Source organism: Pteropus medius, unplaced genomic scaffold (assembly GCF_902729225.1).
Source record: "Pteropus medius unplaced genomic scaffold, Ma_sr-lr_union100, whole genome shotgun sequence".
Classification (NCBI taxonomy): Eukaryota; Metazoa; Chordata; class Mammalia; order Chiroptera; family Pteropodidae; genus Pteropus; species Pteropus medius.
The window spans coordinates 19595202-19619847 of NW_024351730.1; the positions used below are offsets into that span (position 1 = coordinate 19595202).

Here is a 24646-nt window from a genome sequence, read left to right on the forward strand (position 1 = left end):
TTGGATCTAAACTCTTGAGAAGAAATTCATGTGAGGGTTACAACTTGTCAGAGAAGCTGAAGATTGACTTTAAGCAGATAATTTTTTCTCTCAAGTCTTCAGTCTCCCCATCTGTAAATTGAGAGACTTGGTCTAGCTGAACTGCTGATACCCCTTCTCCATTCAAAGACTATAATTTTATGAGATACATAAGCTATCTCACATATAAATAAAAAATAAAAGTGCATTATATGTCTTACATATTATGTAATGAACTCCCAACATATTAATTTCAGTTTAACAAAATGCAATTACAATTTATAGAATAAAAAATAATTTATTTGGTAGATGCAGCATATATGTTCTCATACTAACAAAACATTTAGTTTTCTAAATTCTGAAAAAATAATATAAGGTCAATTTTGAATATAATGGTAGGATAAATCAGAACTAGGCTATTAATATAAATGTTTGGCCATCTTTTTTTCTTCCTGTTTCCTATATTAGATAAATAGATAAATAAACTAATAGTGGTTTTGAGATAAATTATTGATAAAGACTTTTATATATTTGTATATAAGAAAATGATTGGTACATTAACAGTTGAAAGAAAAAGATTTTAAAGCAACAGATAAGAATATCCCGCAGTTGTCTTTATTTTTCACTCCAAAGTAACTTTTCTTTCAGAGTCCAGTCTTGGAGGTAATCCAATCACGATAAGCAGTCACTCGAGTATAGACACCTGGCTTGTTCTTTTTTGCGCATCCCTCACCCCAGCTTACTATTCCAACAAGATGCCAGATATTTCTAGAGTCAGGGTAAGCTAGCGGCCCACCAGAATCATTCTAGAAGAAAAAGGGAAATAAAATGTTTCTTGTCCTGTCCAAGAATTTCCTTTTACCTCTCCTCTGGAGCTGTCAATAGCCCCTGGGCACTGAAAACAATCCACACTCTTTGGTCTTGCAACTGTAGAACTCTTGGGTTTTTTCAAAACCTAGGGAAACTCCAAACCAGAATATATTGCCTACAGCTGCCAAATTTGGACTGGGAAGACTAGAATTTGACTTCATAATGATTCCAGACTTGACTATGGATAAAGTGACTCAGCTGCTCCATGATGCCTCTGAGGAATGGGTGACGTGCACAATGCTAAACCTCCTGCTGTGTCTCTGAGTAAGAAAAAGGCAGCACTCTAGATCTGCAGGTTGTCCAGAAAATGTCTACACTTATTTTATTATCTTGTAAGTATCATCCTTTGTATGAATTCGCAAAATAAGAACTCCATAAATAGGATTAATAAATATTCCTCATGTGTGTTGAAATAAGAAGCTATGCTGTGGAAATCATTAATACAGAAAAATATCTTGTGTTGATAAAAACTTCCATTTCATTAGTACTTTGGGAGAAAATGATTTTATAATGTATCTAGACATACCTGACAGGCATCAGCTTCTCCTGACATAAATCCAGCACAGAGCATTTTATCAGTCACAAAGCCTGATAATGCATGCGGAGCATTGCAAACTTTATTGTCGATAATCTTCACAAAGGCCTGTTGAAGTATCTTTGGAGTGGGACCTAAAGGCATAAAATTTGCATATTATGGGGATCTTAACCTTGTTTTTTGAGACAAAAAATATGTATAAGATAAGAGTATCTATAAGATTCTTTTGGTCACCAAGAGCTAGGCCAGTCCCAGGTTAGATCAGTCTTTTCTGGTGCATATTATTGCTGACTGCCTCACATACAATTCCAACTTTTCCAATTCTTATTCCCAGAGATATTTTAGAAATTGAAGTTAATGCCATGCTTTTGATCCCACCACTTGGTTTTCTTTTCAGTATATTTACTGGTTGGTTAATTGCATGAGTGTGATTGATTGATTGATTGATTAAATAACTATTCCTGTGAAGCCATGACATTTTTACAGATAAACTTACCATTCATATAAAGTGTTCCCCATCCTGTGACTACAACACTGTCATTTTCTGAGAGCTTCATTTTGGCTTCAGGAAGACAAATCCTACGAACGTACTTTGTAAAAGAAACTTCTTCAGCCAGCTGCACAAGGGCAATATCATCATGAACGCCAGCCCTGTTATAATTCTCATGAGAAATAACATTTTGGACTTTCCCTGTCCTATACGGTTTATTTATTACAGTTCCAAAGTTCACAGTCCAATCTTCTGAATTATTTTTCCTGGAAGACACAATTAAAGTACACAATTTCTGTGCCACAACAGTGTTCATAGTGGTCATTATTTCATAACTTTAAGGCATGAGATTTCCAAACGACACTGTAAAGCACTTAAATTCTTGTTTTTAAAAGATGTCTTTGCCTTGGGGATGTTATAAATGCTGCAGTCACATAAAAATAGGGCTAAGGGCTATTAGAGCTGTCAGCCTTCTGCAAATCCTCCTAACTAGAGTCACTGCTGTCTTCTGCTACTTCAGCCCCAACTAGATATGAGCTTTTGACTTGGGCAGGGAACATCCTAGCAGCCTCAGTGGATGGGGTCCAGAATCATTCTTACAGCCTGGATTCCAAGAGCCTGTGGGGACTCTGGCATCTGTGTTTATAAAAAATTGCAACTTATTTTCATCAGATCGCCCTATTATGTTTATGAAGCCAATGCATTTTGACTTCTAATTTAGATTTTATGACCTATTTCTCCAGTTCCCCACTGAAACCCTTTCTCAAGGTAGGGCCAAACATCCTGTTTCACTGCTCTCAACTTCTTCAAAAGATCAGATGCGTTTTTTCATTTTTAAGCTTTCAAGATCTTCATGTAACAGTGACACTCCAATCCTTCTACCATTCTCAAGCCCTCAGTGACTTCACATGCTTAACAGCTGTGTTTCTTAAACTCCATGCCCTTAGAATCAACACAGGCTCCTCTAGTGTGATGTTTAAGGATGTACACTTTTAATGAGTCCCTAGTCCATGGTCCATGGACTACTTTTTGAAAATAGCATCAGAGAGACAAATTCTATGAATGTGCTTTGTAAGAGACTTTGGTAAGTAAGCATCTTGTTATTTAGAGATGTCCCCAATCAATATAAATTTTCTAATGTATTTTCTAATGTTTCATTTTACAAAATTCTCTCTACTTCAAATTGTTCTTTTTGTTTGCTGTCCACAGAATATAACTTGTGTTTTTCCATCTCGACACAAGATAATTTTCTCAACCTGAAATACATATTATTCTTTCCCATCCATCCACCCCATCAATCAAATCTTATATCTGTAGGGTCCAGATCAAATCTTATATTTTCATATCTCAGTTGCATATGTTCTCCTTCTTCATCAAATTTCCATAGTGCCTACTGTGTTGTACATGAGACATTTACTACATTGTGCTGCCTTGCCTTTAATATATGACATTTAAATTTATTCAACTATGTTATAAAGCCCTGGAGGGTAAGACAAATAAGTACCTAGTAACTGGAGTCATCCATACCTGAGTTCACATTCAATTTCTGTTATTCAAGAGCTGTATGATCTTGGCCAACTTACACTACTATTTCTGAACTCTACTTTCCTCATCTTTAAATGAATTTAATTATACCTTCCATTCAAAATTATTGTTATGATAAAATGATGTAAATAAAGCACTTAATGTCAGGCTAAAGTAGCTATTTTGAGAATGTGAATTGCTTCCATTCATTTTTCCCCGTCTTTGCCAAATTAAATGCTTCCACTGCCCTTCAATAATGCAAATAATAGTAAATTTTATATCGCTTTGATGAATGTTCACATATTTATGTTAACCTCCACAGACAATCCAAAATAGTCCAGCACCCAGAATTCTGCATTTAGTCAGACTTTTACACTTACTTATTAAAGCAGTGAGCTGCAGATAACAGCCACCTGCTGCTGATCAGAGATGCTCCACAGTGGTGTTGGCCCTTCCATTGCATGCTGGCTTGCCATGGCCATGCCCCGGCCAGGGTATTTTCCCCATTCACAATTCGGTTGCCTGCTATCATACTATTGGCCACTTGTCTTCCACAACCTGAAGAAAAGATTTCTTTTTACAAGAGAAAGTATCTTTGATTATGCTTTATAAGATACATATCTTAAAACATTTCTTGAAACCCTCCAGTGATTGTCTGGCATCTCCTAAGTAATGCTGTTTCTTTCCTCATATACTATTATCACGGTACCCTGTTCCATCTCGGTTTGGGTGATTTTTACCCATCCTCTTTTTCAGTCTCAAGTATCTTTCAACCACTGACTTTTATTATACCTATTTGTTATAATTCTCATTTCCCCAAATAATTGCAAAATTCTTGAAAGTGGAGACTTTATTTCATTAATGTCTGCATCTCATATAGCATATAGGGTGCTGAGGGTAAGGCCTCATGTGGACAGTAGATCTCCATAAACATACATTGAGTGAATGAAAACAAGGTTGTGTCTTGTGGGCAACATGATAGTCTAAAGCAAATTTATTTAAAAGGTACAGAACTGTTTTTATCTTATAATAAATGTTTTTGATACAGCCTAGTTTTTATTTTCTTGTTCTAAGTTGCCCCTTTTTTCCTTCAATTTTTCTTATTTTAACTTACTCAGATATGATATTCTTTACTCATCATTCCATTCTTTGGAATCAGTTCTTATTTCATCATTTTGGACAACTTCTTATAAATGTTAAAAATTCATATATCAGTGTTTTTCAAAAAGAAGTTTATATATATATATATATATATATATATATATATATATATAAAAGAAGTTTATATATATATATATAGAAGTTTATATATATATATATATATATATATATATAAACTTCTTTTTATATATATATATATATATCCATCAGTTTTGAAAGACTACTATAGATATTTACATAATATACTTCAAGATCCTTTTTAGGAAAATGATGGGGAAATATTTGTGAATGTGTTAAATTTACAATAATATTTCTAAACTTACAGTTGTTGGTAAGCATTTCAGCATTAGCCTTGCTGATTTCTGAAATTTAAAAAGCATAAAATTGATAAAATGTCACCAAGCAATTATCTTCAATCCAAGTTTGTAAATGCTAACTCTCCTAGCTCAAATACACCCAACATTTAACTATTCAGACTAGTTCACTATTGATTATAAGCCCCTCTCATTTCTAGTTGTTATGTTTTGACCATCTCTCCACATCTCTACCAGGTAGTATAATAAAAGGGAAAAGGAAATAAAAAACAAAGCTCTCAATTTTATAATAATTGTAGGAAAATATTTAGTGAAGTAAGAAGCTGACGTTATTACTAAGAAAAGGACTTGCCATTATCTTTGAATTAATTTCTCTATGATAATTTTTATTAATCAAATGCTCAGAGTTATCTATATTTTAAAAAAATCCAATTAAAATTATATTTTGTTGGGCCTATCCTGCTTTTTAGAGTCATCTCTTTACTAGACTGAATTATGAAATTTTGAGAATTTAACTTAAATTCCAGTCTCTTTTCTATTGAGAAGAGATGTTAGAGAGAAAGAGGGTAAGGAACTAAACGTAGACACATCAGAAACTGCTGACCCTGAATCCTTGGGACACACAGGGGAAGTAACTAGTGCCGTCTCCTTTCCCAACAGCTACCCACAAAGGAATTGTATTGCTCCTTTGAAAAGTTCTATCATATACTTATTTCTCATGAGTGGCTCATTGGTGGTAAGGTCTGTATTCTGAGGCAAAGGCACTGTAACTGGCAGGGGTCAGCCTTCAAAGTCATTAAGGATACCAGGATCAACTGTCAGTCTGGAAGAACCACAAAACTGGGCTCTGTAATCACATGCTTATCACCTAATAGACTTCTTAACAATCCAACAGAGAGTCTCAAGACAATTGCAGGACCTTGAAGATCGTTATAAACTTTACTTTTTGTACAAGACAAAACCCTATCATTTTCTTCCCTTATTTTCTAGGATATTCATCCAGACTAATTTTTTCTTTAATAGTATTAGTCCCATTCTTCCACAAGAAGCAATGAGAATGTCCTATCACCAACTTCACACTTACCCCTGCAATCTCCACAATGATTGATGGCAAAAACCCTAAATCTGTTTCCTATAATGAGATCCTGACAAGAATAGAGGATAAGGAGGAATAATATTTCACTTAGGACAATTCACACTGTTTTCCATACATAACAGGAAACCCTTCCAAATTCACATGCATGTCCACAGTTTAACCCTCATTTCTATCACCCTTTAGACAAAAATTCTATGGCACTGTCCCTTCTACTATCAATTCCTTGTATAAGTGCCAGATTTTTTGGAAGCATATTTTTTTCCTAAATAAATTTCTGAAACTCTTGGTTTATTTCTTTTCTAGTACTATATATATATATATATATATATATATATATATATATATATATAGTCCTGAAACCTAAATAATAGAAAATAATGGAAATAAGTGGAATACCCATAAGTTTAATGGAAGCTGGAACTGCATTCCAGGATGCCATGTTGTTTTTCAACATCTGATGTAAGATAGCTTTGATTTCAGTCTTCACTCTATCCCTCTTTGCTGGAGGAAACTTGAATGTTAGCTGCAACTGTATGCTTGAACCATTGAGATAAGGACTGGAAACAACAGAAATGTTCTAATGTGTTGCTTCTTGATTTTTTAGATGTTTTATGAACACATTTATTTCTCACATTTTAATTATCATATTTTCTTTACATATGTCAAAGAACACTACACAGATATTGTCCCAGTATGTATAAAGTGCAAACATTCCCCAAAATATCCTAATTAACTTAGAGGTATTGTTCATGAAGGAATATGTGAACCACAAACTAAACACATAGGAGAAACTGAGTACTGGAGAAAAAAAAAAAAGATTAGCATAAGATTTTATTATAACACAGTAAAGAACAAATTCTCATACAGATATTTTCTAATATCTTAATTTCAGATTAAGAGATAAATGAGAACTTAAATGTAGGACAGGGAAGCATTCAAAAGATAACTTTTAGAGTATATTCAGGAGCCAGTACTAAGCTTCTCCTATAGTATTTTATACATGTCTACCCCAATAGATCTATACAATGAAAAATGTCTTAAAGATAACTCTAAAGCATGAAGAGAATCTACATTATTTCTGTAACCAGTACATTCTTTTTATTAATCAGGAAAGAAACTTAATTCATTTTGGAAGACTTTTAAACTCAAAGTCATATTAATCACAATTTTTTTTAAAAAAACCACAACTTTATTTTCAAATAATTATGGTTGATGGAAGGGTCTTTGAAGATTTTTGTGTGTGTGTATGAGTAAGTACTTTGGTTGGTTGGCATTTGGCCATCTGGATTTTCTGTTTGTTTTTTTTTTTTGAAAGTTAAGAATTGCCCAGAATAGACGTTGGCAGTTAGCAAAGTAAAAGTGCTCTCACTCTTTATCACTCAACCCCTATGCTCCATGGTACCCTCTTTCCTGCAGCCCTGACCCCACAACCCTCAAGCACTCTTCAAAGACATAGTTAGACAAATGTTATCTTAAATGATTCACTTCATTCCATAGTTATTACAGTAATGGCAATACTAAGGAGACCAAAAGAGGATTGTTTTAGGAAAGGTATGGCTAGATGGGTGTCAATGGGAGAAGAGATAGCTAGTATATGGGTAGCAAAACAATCAGATTGGACTCTTTGTTTTCCACAGAGTTATAATTATCTTTTGTCACAGAAGTCAGGACTGAGTGCCACCAACAATTTTGCAATTTCCCTTCTAGTATAGAGATTACAGATTTGTACAGAACAATTCCTACCATGAACAGAAATTTGTTAAATACAATGATACTTTAATTTATGGAAAGCTCTTTTCTTCCTTCCTTTCTTCCTTCCTCTTTCTCTCTCTCTCTCTCTCGATTTTCTTTCTCTGCTTTAGCTGTTGTTATTATTTAAAACCAGGGCTGATGTGACAGGTCACCTACTTCCCTTTCCATAATATCCTAAATAAGTTTGTACTTACAGAAGTTTAATGACCTGAGAGTTGACATATTCTTTGTATATACTAGAATTTTGAAATGCATCCAACATCTGCAAGAGAAAAGAAAGAGCCATCATGTCTTTTCCAATCAAATTTATAATGAAATTAATAAAAGAAATCACTGACTTACCTTAGTCTCAATATCTTTGTTTAAATCTGTGCTAGCTTGTGAAGCTGCATTTTCACAACTATCATTGTATGTGACTCCAGAAATACGAAAATCACCTTGGTAATGGTAAATCTTTCCTGTGAAATAAAGAAATACTCAGAATTTTAAAACATAAATTGACCTTAAGTCCCCGCATGTCTTTATCTCAAAATTAACATTTAACCCAACTTTAGAAATAATCAGAGAATGGGAGAAAGGAAGAGAAGGAAAATGGAAGAGAATGAATATCCATTTATTCTAGAAATGGCAACTACCCAGCATTCATAAAGTGATCTCCCTACTTTCTTTATGATAATAGACATCACTGTCCCTCAGCATCCTTCTCAAAGCAGCAATCCAGGTAGCCCATAGCTATTCACCAGAGTATGCACTAGAAATGAAACCTGTTTTTCATGTGTAATCAAAATTCTTAGCCTATTGATTACCCAATTAATATTTCTAAGCAGTTCTGATTACAAACATCCCCCTTAACTTCTGGATGATCTATACCTTCTTTCACCCTTCTTATGTTCCATTGTCTGTTGTCCTGCTCTCCATTCCTTGAAGCCATCCCTTAAAGACTTCATCCTGCCCTTGCTCTTCCTGTGCAGCATATGGTGGCTAGTGCTTGGCACAGGTGTCACAGGTCTCACATTCCCCATTTCTTCCCGTCGCAGGTCTCACATTTCCCATTTCTTCCCGTCCCCAAATGTAAACTGGTTCACCCAATATACTAGGCCACCATAGTTTAAAACAGGACAAGCCTTCTAGGTCATATATGTACTTTTAAAAATAGAAACTACTATAAAGTGGTATACTGTTTTGGTTAAGCTGTTAGCCATTTACATATTTTGAGAATAGTTGTGCTTTTGAGCCACCTTAAAAAGCACCACATAGCCTCTAAGGCATGTTAATAATAGACTTTGAAAAATATGATCATTATCCTAGAAGTCAACAATATCATTTCAACCTAAAATAAAAATTAGTTTCCTCTATTCTTATAGTTTCCTTTTTTTTTCCCTTATGACAAGCAGTGCATAGGAAAAGCAGCTACCAGATTCTAAGAAGTTACCTAAATTCATTCTGAAAAGAATAATGTATATTATTAGAGAAACTAATGTATATATAGTTAGAGAAACTAGCTCAAGCCCTCACAAAAATTGGCTGTGTCACCTTGGTACAACTCTGAGATTTTTCTCCCTAATTACAAAGACTAAATTGCAATAAATAAACTCCAAAACCCTCTTTTTTCCTACCATTTTATAATTTTAATATGTGAAGTTGATCACCAAACAAAAGCACAGATAACTAAGATCTATAATATATTGCTGCATCCAGTATGCTGAACTTGGGTATTTGCAGGATAGCAGATTAATCTGTCAATACCAGAATTGAAACAATAAGATTGGGGATCTCTACAGTTTGAGATATATTTACTAAAAGATATAACAACTCAACTACAAAGCTAGTACATAAGCTCCTTTATTGATAATGAATATTAGCATCAAAGTATTGAACACTTCAGTTTTGCCCATATTTCCATAGTTGGCGATATAATTTATAGAGTGGAAAAGGAGGCATCTAATTCAAAAATATGTATGAAGTTCAGTGTTAAGTAGTAAAAAATATTATTTTGCAATAAAATGAAAAGTAGATGAGAAATTTTCCACAAAGAAATTTAATATTTATGTTGTTTCGTGACAATTTCTAAAAGTAAAAGGAGATGTAGTAGCAAGGGTGAAAATTGAAAATAGTCAGCACTGACCAACTGCCAGAAAATGAACAAGGAGACCAATAGTTACTCCCAAGACTGCTGTCATTCCAAGAAAAATAAGGATTATTGTCCATAATGGCCAAGATCTTCTCTGTGAAAATGTACCAAACCTGTGAAAGGGGGAAAATGGCTCAAATCAGATGATAAACATTCTAAATCTACCTGTCTCTCCTCCAACTCATACAACATGATTTATAACTTACACATTAGGCCTTTATGTTAGCTGAAAAGTTAGAAGCCACAAATGCCTCAAAGAGAATAAACCCTAATGCTCATTCTTTTAACAAATCATATTTAAGTACTATGTTAACTGCTGGGGATCCAATAGTGAGCAAAATAGAGTTTCTGTCCTAATGTTACTGCAGAGAAATTGATTTGCCTTTTTTATTTATCTAAAGTGAATTACATAACATTCAGTGTGATCTGATTGTATTTTTGTAAACTCTAGCCCCATCAGGTATGAGGACAAATACAGATTTATAAACACAAATACATAATAAAACTATCTATAAGTTTTAATTAAATGTGAAGGAAAACACTGTGATGGCAAATGCAACTATCCCATGTTATGAGATCTTGGATATATTTTTTCCTTTTTAATTTATTTTTCTTTTAACTATATTTTCTAATGCTTCTACAATAAATCCAGATTATTTGTATAATATAAATTAACAGGGGATTAAGTTTCATTATCAAAATCAATCAATTAGATGAAAAATAATCAGAAAATATAATGACTTGGCATTATACAGGTAGAATGATCTTATGACCACCCTTAGTCTAGTCTATATAAGGTTTGGATACTAGTTATTCCTTGTATCTTAAAAGACATGATGTCATGAAATTGCCCATTTGGAGAAAGATCTATAACATTAAAAACATTTCTAATTTCAAAGTTCAGGATATTCTCAGCTGTTTCTTCAATCTCTTTGTATTCAGCATCATCTTAAACAAAATGTACAAAACAGGAAATTTGTAATCAGCGATGTATTTGGCAGAATAGATATTCTCTATGAATTTGAGAATATTTTTGTTCTTATATATTCAAGACCAATTGAATTTTAGGTAGACAACTTTTTTGCATTTTTTATAACAATTTTTTAAAACATTACCTTATGCCACAATTGTGTGAGTCCACTCAGTCTTATTTCCTTTCTGTTCTATTCTCTATTCTTAATTCTACCCCTTCCATATATTTCCCTTGATAACTCGTGAGTGTTTCCCAGAAGCAAAAGTTCCTCAAAGAAACTCCCTATTTCATGTACGCTTTCTTATTGGAATTCTGGTGTTTCATTTCATCCTCAGAGAAAAAATTCTACTCCAACATAATATTTCTTATACTAGATGAATTCCACTTTAATAGGAACATGCAATTAAGGTAATTAATAATTATATTTATAATCTTGTTAATATTCGATATGTTTCTTCTTTTTTTCTTTTTCTTTTTTCTTTTTTTTATTATGGTGACATTGGTTAACAAAATCCAGTAAGTTTCAGGTGTACAATTCAACAGTGAGGCATATATATATTGCATTGTGTGCTCACCGCCCATAGTTAGATTTCTTTCTGTCACCACGTATTTGACCCCTTTTACCCCATCTATCTCCCTTCTCCCCAACTACCCTCGGGTAATCACTAGTCTATTCTCCATGTCCTTGAGTCTCTGCTTGTTTGTCCTGTTCGTTTGTTGCTTTTAGGTTTATATCCCACATATAAGTGATATCATGTGGTTTTCAACTTTTTCTGTCTGGCTTATTTCGTTTAGCATCATCACTACAAGGTCCATTTATGTTGTCACAATTGGCAGTATTTCATCTCTTCTTATGGCTGAGTAATATTCCATTGTATATATGTACCACAGCTTCTTTAGCCAATCATCTATTGTAGGACACTTTGGTTGCTTCCATGTCCTGGCTACCATGAATGATGCTGCTATGAACTTCGGTGTGCAAATATCTTTTCAGATATGGGTTTTCAAGTCTTTGGGGTAAATATTCAGTAGAGACATTGCTGGATCATATGGTAAATCAATTCTTAGTTTTTTGAGGAACCTCCATACTGTTTTCCATAGTGGCTGTACCAATTTGCAGTCCCACCAGCAGTGTATGAGGGTTCCTTTTTCTCCGCATCCTCTCCAACGCTTGTTATTACTTGTCCTGTTGATAACAGCTATTCAAACAGGTGTGAGATGGTATCTCATTTTGGTTTTGATTTGCATTTTCCTAATAGCTAGAGATGTTGAGCATCTTTTCATATATTTGTTGGCCATTTGTATGTCCTCTAGGGAGAAGTGTCTATTCAGGTTCTCTGTTCATTTTTTGATTGGATCATTTGTATTTTGTTGTTGTTGTTACTGAGTTGTATGAGTTCTTTGTATATTTTGGATATTAGGCCCTTACCGAAGGCATTGCTTGCAAATATATTTTCTCATTTGAATGGTTGTTTCTTTACCTCATTAATGGTTTCTTTTGCTGTGGGGAAGCTTTTTAGTTTGATGTAGTTCCATTCATTTATTTTAGCTTTTACTTCCCTTGCCTTTGAGGTCAAATTTATAAAATCCTCTTTAAGTCCAAGGTTCTTGAGTTTAGTTCCTATGTTTTCTCTTGTTTCAGGTCTTATATTCAGGTGATATGTCTCTTCTAATGACTAGAAGTTCACTGTGATATTGAGATCTCAAATTCGTTTTGATTAGCCAGTTGACTTAGACCAGTACTTTAGTCTTCTGAAATATGCATGTTAATTTGAGGAACTCAAATATTATGTAGCCTGAATGGTGATTCTTATGTGGCTACAATGGTTTCTATACAAATAATCACTACATTACAACTTATAAAGTGTTTTTCTTCGAAAGCCGTTTTAGATGCTCTGGAAAGTTCTAAAGGATACATATTGTCGACTATAGTGCTAATATGGCTTTTTCTCCTCATTATGGATTTCTTACTGTCATAAACAATTAGGAAGATTCTATCATCTCAAAAAGATTATAGTAGTTTATGATTTATTCAACACTTCCTCCAGTAAATGTGATGCATGATCTTGGAATTAATTATTATTTTTGAATAATAGCTGAAACTGTTAAAATGATGTTTAAATAACACACAAAAAATCCATTCATAAAATAGTTTAACTCTCTCCTTTACCAAATTAATTTCTAGACATAAGATTTTTAAATGTAAAGATTTGCATTCCAAGATGAACCTCTCATTGAACAAATAGGTTAAAAATTTTAATCTTCAATGAATTTAACCAATTCCATATACTTAACTAAACTGTAATTGCCTTAATTTTGGACTGACTATATTTCGAGTAAAAGCTCATTGCTATTCTGGCATGATCAGCTATTCACCTTAATCAAAATGCTATTCTGGTGTGATCAGCTACTCACTTCAATCAAATTGCAAAAATAATACTGATTAAAAAATAATAGTAACAACATTATTCACAATTTTAAAACATTGGTCTCACTACAATTTGTCCCACAGTTCATACCATGTATCATTTCCTAGATTAGGTTTCCTTATAACCACATTCTGATATTGCATTAGCAGTTAAACTGCAAAGCGTAACAAACTGTAGTTTTCATTTATTAGATCTTTATTTATAGACCCTTTGAATTAGATGTATCTAAATTTTTATATACTGAAGAGTATTAAAGCAAGATTCTAGTGCAAAATTCCCCAAATTTTGTGAAGATAAACCTCTTATTTTTCATAGAGGACTTTAAATCACTAGGGACAGAGTTCTGAATAAAGAACAGAAACATTAATGATCAAATGATCATTAATCTTCTATCTTCCTCCTGCAACTCTAGAAAAGCAGAGTGCCCTAGGAAGAGAACTCATTTAAATATTTATGAAGTTTTCAGGACCCCCAGAAGTTTGCCAGCTACTAATTCAGGATGTGTGTTGTAAAGTACATTATTATAAAATTCTATAAAGAGATTTAGATATTTAAATTATTTTTATAAAACATTTTATATTAGAAAATATGATTTCATTTATATTACTAGAGAACAAAAATGGTAATGTTCTTATGGGTGGTTATAAAAAAAGTAAGCAAAATTTTGCTGAAATCTGATTCTTTTTTCTCAACTTTCTAAAACTTTCCTAGACACTTCACAAGGCCTTTATACCTCAGGAACAACAGCATGTTTCTTGACAGTGTCCAGAAATAAAAATCTAAATTATAGAAAGCAACCAATCAACAAAAAGCTAGAAGATACTCTGTAGTAACTTGTTAAGTTTGAAGACTTAATTACTCAAGTAAAATTCCATTTACCTGTACATAATATTCTGATTGTCGTAGTGGTGTCAGGTACAATGCTGGTGATGGTGATGATGATGACAGAGATGATGGTGATAATAAAAATAAGAACCTTCTTGTGTAGCTTTTAAGGTGATTGAAGTTTCACAGGAGTATGTGCTACATCCAGTGTTGGTTGGTTTGTTTTTATGGGCTGGGCGAAACAAATTAGATGAAACTTGTCTGGCTAGTGTTAATAACTGTCATATTTCTATAGTTTCAAGATAGGAGTCATCCAGGGAATGAGAAACTTCCTTGACTTGGCTATTTAAAAAAAAAATGATCACTTAAAAGTTACACCCAAGAAACAGCTTTGTGGTAAATTGGGATAGTCCTAACTCTGTGTTTGAACAATCCTATTATATTAGCTTCTTCCTCCTCAACTGAATCCAACTATAACTTGGTAGAAGTTCATGACAAATGACTTTCCACAAGGTATCAATTTCAATATAACTAATATTGCCATCATTCTGATGAAAATTAAATTCTATTTCATTGTAGTTTGCATTTACTTTTTCCTATTTACCAGTGATAATGATCATCATTTCACATATTTGACCAGGGGCCAGGGGGAGAATCTAGGTTTCCTCTTCTGAGACTCCTGTTAATAAATTTAGCTTATTTTCTCTATTGTTTTTTTCTGTTTTCTTATGGATATATGTGAGTTCTTTATATATATATCAAGTATTGCAGTTCTGCATATAAGGTGCTTAGAAGTCACTCCTCCATCCTGATGATAAGTACAAAGCTCAACCAGGTTCCCAGAAAAAATATTGAAGAAAAATTCCTTTGGTCTTCTGGCAGAAAAAGGAAAAAAAGGAACCATTTTGAAATATTAAAGACTATTCTATTCTTCTTAACAAGATCTATCAGGGATAACTAGTTAACCAGAGCATAACTTACTAGGGTATTATCAGAGCCTCGTGGATCTGGTGAAGGGAAATACCCAACTCAGACCATTCCTGCCATCCTGTCCCACCTGAGAGCGGAGTAAAAAAACTAAGAAACACTTGTAACGTTCACAATCCAGAGGCATAGGCTCACTAAAAGACTACACTTAATCAGAAAACTATAGAACATTTCCCATCTCCCCATACTTCGCCACTACATTGCTAATGGCTTATTTATAGTAGTTCCCTTTACCTGGTACATCATGTTCAGTTATCAAGAAAAAATTATAAATCATACCAAGGGCAAAAAACACAATCTGAAGACACAGAGCAATCATCAGAAACAGACACACCAGAAATATTAAAATTATAAGACCAGGAATTTAAAACAACTGTGATTAATACACTAATACTCTAATGCATAAAGTAGACAGCATGCAAGAACAGACGGAAATGTAAACAGAGGTGGAAATCCTATGAAAGAACTGAAAAGAAATGCTAGAGATAAAAGACACTAATGACAATGAAGATGCCTTTGATAGAACATAAAAATCCTCTGTGTGTATGCACCTAAACACAGAGTGTTCGACTACATGAGGCAAAACTAAGAGAACTGCAAGGAGAAACAGATAAATCTATTATTATAGTTGGAGAACTCAGTGCCCCTCTATCAGAAATGGACAGATCCACCAGGCAGAAATTAGTAAAGATTTTGGTTGAACTCAACATCATCAATCAACTAGATATAATTGACATCTATAGACTACTTTCCCTAACAACAACAGAATACAGATTGTTCTCAAGATCACATGGAACAGTCACCAAAATAGACCACATTTTTGGCTATCTAACACACCTCGACAAATTTCAAAGAATGAAAATCGTACAATATTCTCATAATGGAAAGATAAATGGAAATCCCAAATTATGGTGGAATTAAACAACATACTTCTAAATAACACATAGATGAAAAAGAAGTCTCAAGAGAAATATTAAAATATTTTGAACTAAATAAAAACAAAAACGTGACTTAAAATTTGTGAGATGAAATAAAAGTTGTGCTCAGAGGGAAATTTATAATACTAATGAATATATTAGAAAAGAAAAAAGATCCCAAATCAATCATCTAAGTTTCTATCTTAGGAAACTATTTAAAAAAAAGAGAGAGAGAGAGAGCAAATTAAATCCAAAGTAATCTGAAGAAAAGAAATAATAAGTAGAACAGAATTCAATGTAATTGATAATAGGTAATAGAGAAAATCAATTAAATCAAAATATGGTTCTTTGAAAAGAGCAATAAAATCAATTAGCCTCTAGCCTGGTTAACTAAGGAAGAAGAGAGAATACGAATTACTAATATCAGAAATGAAAGAAGGAATATCACTACAACTCCCACAGACATTAAAAGGATAATAAAAAATACTATGAACAACTCTATGCCCACAAATTTGATAATCTAGATGAATTAGACCTTGAAAGGCACAATCTGCCAAAATTTACACAAGAAATAGGTAGTATGAATAAGCCTATATATATTAAAGTGAATTGATAATTAAAAAATTATCAACCTCCCAATAATTAAAAACTAGTGCATTCTACCAAACATTTAAAGAAGAAATTGTACCAATTCTCTATAATCGCCTTCAGATGGTAGAAGCAGAAGAGATACTTTCTAACTCATTCTATGAGGTCAGCATTAGAAAAGAAAATTATAGACCAACATCTCTCGTGAATATAGATGCAAAAATCCCCAACAAAATGTTACCAAATTTAATCAAAAAAGTATAAAAAGAGAGAGAAAAAAAGGCATAGATGATAGAGGCTCTGTTCATCTCTCTGGCAACCAAACCAAAATGTGACAGAAACAAGGAGCAGCATCAAGGAAAAAAATACCTGGGATCTAGAAAACAAGCAAGCCATACAATTAGGAAGAAATCCAAGAACTCACCCTGCAATGGCAGAAGGCAAGATGGGGCAAGGATGCGAGGCTGCCCAGTCCCAAGTGACTGAGTAAGACGGACACTGTGGCAGAAGCCTCTTAAAGGGTCGCATCCACACGTGGATTTTCGTGGTGACGGACATGCTCAATCTGAGCGCCAGTGTCAATTTGGCTGTGCGCTGGGAGCACCAGAGACTTACAAGAAGACATTGTCGGAATGAAGGCCAAGTAAGACTCACTTGGTACAAAAATGTCAGTGGTATCTATTGTTCCCTGTTGAGTCCTCCCACCTCCCATGCACAGACGCAGCACCGCCATAGCCATGACATCATCAAACTAGATAACAGAGGTTGCTCTGCCCAAAGGATTCCCTGAAACCCCGCCTCCCCCAGGTCACGGTCCCACCCAAGCCAAACCTAGGAGTATCATCAGCAAGTCAGATGCTCCTTGCTGAGACACGCTGGAGGCATCCTCGATTTCTGGAGAGGCCTTTTGAGGCAACTATAAGCACAGCATCTGTGGATTGCTTGCTGAATCTTAATGGTGGCCCCGGAGGGGTAGAAGCTTGGATTAAGTTTGACCTGCAGCTGAACCCCTCTCAGGACTGTGCCACTGGACACCTACTTCACAAATCTACACTAATAAGACTGGGAAATTTAGGAGCTTTGCTTAGTACATAGAAATAGACACAGAAAGGCAGCCAAAGAAGTAGAAATCATATGAGAGAACAGAACAGAGATCCAGATATAATGGAGTCAAGTAATCTAACAGATGCGGAGTTCAAAACACTGGTTAAAAAGATGCTCAATGAACTTTTCGTAAGTGTAGATGAATTCAGTGAGAACTTCAACAAAGAGATAAAAAACATAAAAATGGAAATGGAACTTATAAAAGAGAACCAGTCTGAAATGAAGAACATATTATCTGAGATGAGAAGTATATTAAATGGAATAAACAAAGGAATAAACAAAGTGAATAAAGAAGAGGATCAAATGCCCTATCTAAAGGACACGAAAGCCAATCAGAACACTCAATCAGAATGGCAAGAAAAGATGCCAAGACTATAAAAATTATTTAAGGAGGATATGGAACACTATTAAAGCTCCAAATATTCATCTAATCGGTGTAACTGAAGAAAATCAAGATGTTGACAGCTGTTTGAAGAAGTACTGATGGAAAACTTTCCTAACCTGGTGAAGGAAATGAACATAAAACCCCATGAAGCTCAGGGAATTTCAAAAACCAGGAATCCAAAGAGGCCTATACCAAGAAACATCATAATTAAAACGCCAAAGGTTAAATACAAAGAGAGAATCTTAAAAAGCAGCAAGAGAAAAGCAGTTGGTTACCTACAAGGGGGTACCCATAAGACTGGAAGCTGATTTCTCAAAAGGAGCTATGCAGGACAGAAGGGTTTGGCAAAAAATACTCAACAGGATGAAGACCCAGGGTATACAGCCAAGAATACTTTATCCAGCAAAGCTATCATTTAGAGTTGAAGGACAGATAAAGAGCTTCCCAGACAAAAATCAGCTAAAGGAATTTATCATCACCAAGCCAGTATTACAGGAAATGTTGGAGGGACTTCTTTAAGAAGAAAAAACATATACAAAAACAGTAATAAAGAATGGTAACAACTACATTCCTATTAATAAATACCTTAAATGGAAAAGAATTAAGTGCTCTAACAAAAAGAAAGAGTGGTCAAAAGGATAAGAAAACAAGACCCGTACATATGAAAAGGAAGGGGATGGAAAAAGATATTGCTTCGATGGACCTAGAAGGGTTTGGGAGGCTGGGAGAGTGAGATGAAGGGTAAAGAAGTAGAAATTAGTACCATGATGGATGGTCATGGGTATGGAAAGCACAGCATAGGGAATGTAGTTAGCATTAGTACATTAGCTAGGTGGAGGGTCAGGGTAGGGAGGGTGCATTTAGGGGGATCACATTATGAACTATATAGATGTCTAACCAATGTACTGTATACTTGAAACTAAATAAAAAATAATTTTAAAAAAACTGAAAAAAAAGTATAAAAAGGATTATACACCATGACCAAGTGGTCCCAAGTATGCAAGCCTGGTTCAACATTTAGATCAGTTAATGCTGTTCATCATATTAACAAACTACAAAAGAATTACATTGTCATTTCATCATCATTTCAATATATACACTGGATATTAACCAATTCTGTTCACCTTCTAATAATTATCTATTCTTTGGGTGCAATTTGACATTTCATTATTTAATGTGGTCTTTTCATACTAGGACATTTTTTAAGTTCTCAATAGTCTAATTTATCAAACTATGAACCGTAATGTTAAGAAATATTTCCCCCCCATGATTCTTCAAAGCATTTTCCTGAATTTCCATCCAAAATTTAATTTTTTATTTTTTCACACTTAAGTTTTGTTGCTGTTATTCATGTCTGGCTATTAAACATTTCTCTTTGTGTCAAGAGAAGTTACAGATACAGAATACTTGTTGATACAAATAAATAAATAGAGAATCTGCTTATTAAATAACCAAACTGAGATAAATTTAACCTAGAATAAGCTTCACATTTCATATATTGTTTTTCCCTTTTTTTAAATGTAAAAAAGTATGTTTTTTATATAAGCTGCCACTAGGATTCCAAATTTATAATCTTTAATTCCTAAGCTTGTATTAATACCACAATCTTATCCCTTAAGAGACAATTTCAAAGATTTAAAAAAGTAAAACCCACATATAAACACACACAGAGTTAGATAAGAAATACTAGTTTATAAAATATATGTGTTAGCTTTCATTATAAACGTCATCAATTTTTTCTTTTAATTTTTTTCTCCAAAACATCTATACAAATTCAGAATTCTTTTTATTTTCAAAAGAACTGCTCTAATTTCCTCAATTTTGCAAAAAGTTTAAATTAAATTGAATTGGTTTTGATCATTTCTAATTTTTCAAACTCTCCTAGCCTCTTACCACACTCCTTCCCCATTAAGGTAGAGCAAATTTTGGAAGACAAGTTGTGTCTTTTTCTCCTGTCCTGACTTTCTTATAGATCATTAAAAATGTTTTAATTACATTTCCCCTCACTTGCTTTCATATCTCTATATTTTATTTTTATTATTTTACATAAATTTTAACATGGGAACTTGCAACAATTAATAGCTTAACCTTCCTTTTTGCATTACTTTCTTTTTTTTCCTTCAGATTTTCTTTTTGGCTTTATTGAAATATAATCAAAATTAGTTGATTGTATTCACATTGTAAAATTCAATGAGTTTTTTTCAATTATAGTTGGCATACAATAATATATTCATTTCAATTTTACAGCATAGTGATTAGAGATCTATATAACTCACAAAGTGATCACCCCACTTCTCCTTTAATTTTATTACAACATTATTAACTATTTTCTTTAAGCTACACATTATATCTCCATGTCTATTTTGTAACTATCCATTTGTACCTCTTAATCCCTTTGTCTTTTTTTGCCATACCCTGCAACCTCTTTCCCATCTAAAATAGTCTCTGTGTCTATGAATGTATTTCCATTTTTGTTGTTGTTTGCTTTGTTCTTTAGATTCCACGAGTACATGAAATCATGTGATATTGGTCTATCTAACTTATTTCGTTCAATGCAATACCCTGTAGGTCCATCGAGACAATATCTTTTTCCATCCCCTTCCTGTTAGTATGTGTGTGTCTTTTAATCTGAAGTGAGTCTCTTGTAGGCAGTATATTTAGGAGTCTTATTTTTGTATCCATTCGGCCACTCCATTTTTTGATTGGAGCACTTAATTCTTTTCCATTGGAGGTATTTGTTAATAGAAATATATTTACTACCATACTTTATTTCTGTTTTTAATACATGTTTTATCTTCTTAAAGAAGTCCCTCCAACATTTCCTGTAATACTGGCTTGGTGGTGATAAATTCTTTTAGCTTATTTTTGTCTGGGAAGCTCTTTATCTGTCCTTCAACTCTAAATGATAGCTTTGCTGGATAAAGTCTTCTTGGTTGTAGATCCTGGGTTTTCATCACATCAAATATTTTGTGCCAAGCCCTTCTGTCCTGCATAGCTCCTTTTGAGAAATCAGCTTCCAGTCTTATAGGTGCCCCCTTGTAGGTAACCAACTGCTTTCCTCTTGCTGCTTTTAAGATTCTCTCTTTGTATTTAACCTTTGGAATTTTAATTTTGATTTGTTTTGGTGTGGGCCTCTCTGGGTTCCTGGTTTTGGGGACTCCCTGAGCTTCCTGGCATTGTATGTCTATTTCTTTCAACAGGTTAGGAAAGTTTTCTATCATTATTTCTTCAAATAGCTCTTCAATGTCTTCTTTTCCTTCTGGTACCCCTATGACATAGATATTTTTATCTTTATTAGTGTACCATAGGCTCTTTAAATTATTTTTATAGTCTTGGCTTCTTTTTTTTTTTGCCATTCTAATTGAGTGTCCTTGGTTTTTCCATCCTCTATATAGGTCACTTGATCCTCTTCTTTATTCACTTTGTTTGTTCCATTTAATATACTTCTCATCTTAGATAATGTGTTCATCATTTCTGGCTGGCTTCTTTTTATAATTTCCATTTCCACTTTTATGTTTTTTATCTCTTCGTTGAAGTTCTCACTGAATTCATCTACACTTACCAAAAGTTCATTGAGCATCTTTTTAACCAGTGTTTTGAACTCCGTTAGATTGCTTGGTTCCATTATTTCTGGATCTCTGTTCTGTTCTCTCATATGATTTCTGCTTCTTTATCTTCCCATTTTGGCTGCCTTTCTGTATCTGTTTCTATGTACCAAGCAAAACTCCTAAGTCTCCCGGTCCTATTAATGTAGCTTTGTGAAGTAGGTGTCCACTGGCACAGTCCTAAGAGGGGTTTAGCTGCAAGCTAAATTTAGCCCCAGCCTGTGCCCCTCCAGGACCACTGTTAAGATTCAGCAAGCAATCCACAGATACTGTGCTTCTAGTAGCCTCAACAGGCTACACCAGAAACCACAGTCAGCTGCCACCGGTGTGAGTCTAGTTCCTGCTCAGCAAGGGGCACCTGTCTCACCAAGGACACACCTGGATGTGGTTTAGGCGGGGCCACAAGTTGGGGAAAGCAGAGTTTCAAGGAATCCTCTGGGCGGAGCGACCTCTGTTATCCAGTTTGATGATGTCATAGCTATGGCGGCACTGCTTTTGCACACTGGGAGTGGGGCGAGTTCAATGGAGGAACAATGGATACTACCGGCACTTCTGGACAGTTCAAGTCTCACCTCTAGCCCTAACTCTGACAACTCAGTGTCCTGCCTGTAAGTCCCGGGTATCCTTTGCGCAGCAGATCCCGGTGGTGGTGCTCAGAGCTAGTAGATCCACATAAGTCCACTGGCGGACTCGGCCTCTTTAAGAAGCACCTGCAGCTGCTGCTGCCGCAGCCTCTGTCCCATTCAACTGCTCCAAACTGCTAGGGACAAAGCAGCCTTGCCTCCTCGCCTGGTACTACCTCCTCCCATTGTAAAGTGATTTCTTATTTCTCTCTCTAGTTGTAGAGCTTGTTCATCTAGATCCCAGGTGATTTTCCTTGCTGTTTGCTCTTTGTTTCTGTCACAACTTTGATTTCGTCGCGAGAGGGATGAACAGGGTCTCTATCATCTATGCTATTTTTTCTCTCCCCCTTTTTGCATTACTTTTTAAATGACGATCCTAGGAACTAAAAATGTGCATCTTTATCATAGTCTCAGAGTTAATATTGTACCATTTCAGGATTTTTCTCTTTAGTAGTCTTTAGCCACATAGCAGGCCTAATTTCTGTGTTTCAATGCCTAAAGCCAGTAAGACTGTATAGCCTTACTGCTAAACTCTTTAGCTGCCCTTTGCCACCTGAATGGGAATATGCTCCCTGGCAAGAAACCATCTGTATGTAAATTTCACCCAGCATGCTTTTTTCCTTTGACTCTCCTTTGATGACTCTCCTCCAGTGTTTGCTGGTTTGGTGTTACTCTCCCCTGCCTTCATATAGTTAGTTTTCATATTTTTTCCAAAGTTTATAATTATTAACTCTAGGAGAATTTAGTATAAGATACTTTATCATTGCAGTAAGCATAACTCCTTATTAGTGACTTTTAAAGAACAAAATTTCTTAATTTTAGTTTAAAGTTTATTAATATTTTCTCTCTAGTATTTTTTGTCTACATGTATGCAGTGTGTTTAAGAATTCTTTGCCTTTATAAAGATGTTCTCCCATGTTTTCTTCTGGAAATGTAAACACGTTACCATTTGCTCTTAGATCAATAGTTCATATGAAATTCATTTTTATGTACATTATAAAGTAGGAATAAAGATACATTTTTTCATATAACTATTAGTTGACCCTGCACATCTTATTGAGAATGTACATACACGCAATCCTTTATCCACTGCACTGAAATGCCACCTCTGTTATAAATCACGTAGAAATAAAATGTGGGTCTATTTCTGAACTTTTCATTGTTTCTTTGATGTGTTTTTCTCTTGCTGTGCCACATCACACTACTTTAATTATTAAAGTTATAGAATGCCTTGATAGCTGGTATTTAAGTCCATATTTGCTTTCTTTTTTCAAAGTTGTCTTGGCTATTTTTAGTCCATTGTATTTTCTTATAAAGTTTAACACCATCTGATCAATTTCCAAAACAAAATTCCTCAAGTATTTTTCGTATGGCTTTGAATCTATAGATCAATTAGGAGAGAATGACTTCTTAAACTATTGAGGTTTCCAATTCATGAATTTGGCATGTATTTTTATTCATTCAGATTTTTTTTTAAACTTTCAATAGTGCTTTATAAGTATCTGAGTAGAAGTTGTGTACGTGTTTTCCTAGATTAGGTCTCATGTATTGGATTTATTTTTTTCCTATTTTAAATGGTGTTATTCTTTAAATTTTTTCTTTAAAATGGTGTTATTCTTTAAATGTTATTCTTTAAAAATTATGTTAAATTTTTGGCTGGAATATAGAAATAATTGATTTTTGTATATTGACCTTGTATCCAGAAAACTTTTTGATTCCATTATTAATTTTATTTTCTCTATTGGATATACTTTTGGATTTTTCTAATATACCTACATCAAATTATCTGTCAATAAGGATGATATAACTACTTCTTTTCCATTGCTTGTATTTTTTATTTTGTTTTGGTTGATTGGCTGATGGATTTTTTTTGCCTTATGTCATAGAACTCTAGTCACTGTCGAATGTCATGATGATAACTTCTCTTGTTCCCAATGTCAGGGAAAAGTTTTCAATATTTTGTCATTACATAGGATGCTTCCCATCACTTTATAAAATTAAGGAAATTCTCTTCTGTTTTGAGTTTAATAAGTTTTATAATAAACAAATTTTGAATTTGATCAAATGTGGGGTTTTTTTGCATTTATTGAAATAATTATGTTTTTTATCTTTATTTGATCAATAGTGTAAATCACATTGATTGATATTTAAATGTTAAACCAACCTCGTATATTTGGAATAATCCTAACTCCATTGCAATTCATTATACATTTTATATATCACTAGATTTTTATTCTATTTTGTTTAAGATGTTTGTATCCATGCTTCTGAGAGAGAATGACATGATTTTTCTTTTTTTTTTAAATGTCATTATTAAGT

The 24646-nt window shown here is 33.9% G+C and overlaps 1 protein-coding gene across 1 annotated transcript; it reads right to left on the reverse strand.

Moving 5' to 3' along the window:
• Positions 1-474: 474 nt before the first annotated feature.
• Positions 475-14238, reverse strand: LOC120587957 (transmembrane protease serine 11B-like). The gene is made up of 10 exons (XM_039844961.1): positions 14173-14238; positions 9886-10004; positions 8103-8218; positions 7955-8022; positions 6405-6565; positions 4922-4960; positions 3818-3995; positions 1920-2179; positions 1415-1557; positions 475-824 (listed from the first exon to the last, which is right to left on the reverse strand). The coding sequence occupies exons 1-10, from the start codon at positions 14178-14180 to the stop codon at positions 663-665; spliced, it is 1254 nt and encodes a 417-aa protein (XP_039700895.1). The 5' UTR covers positions 14181-14238; the 3' UTR covers positions 475-662.
• Positions 14239-24646: the final 10408 nt, after the last annotated feature.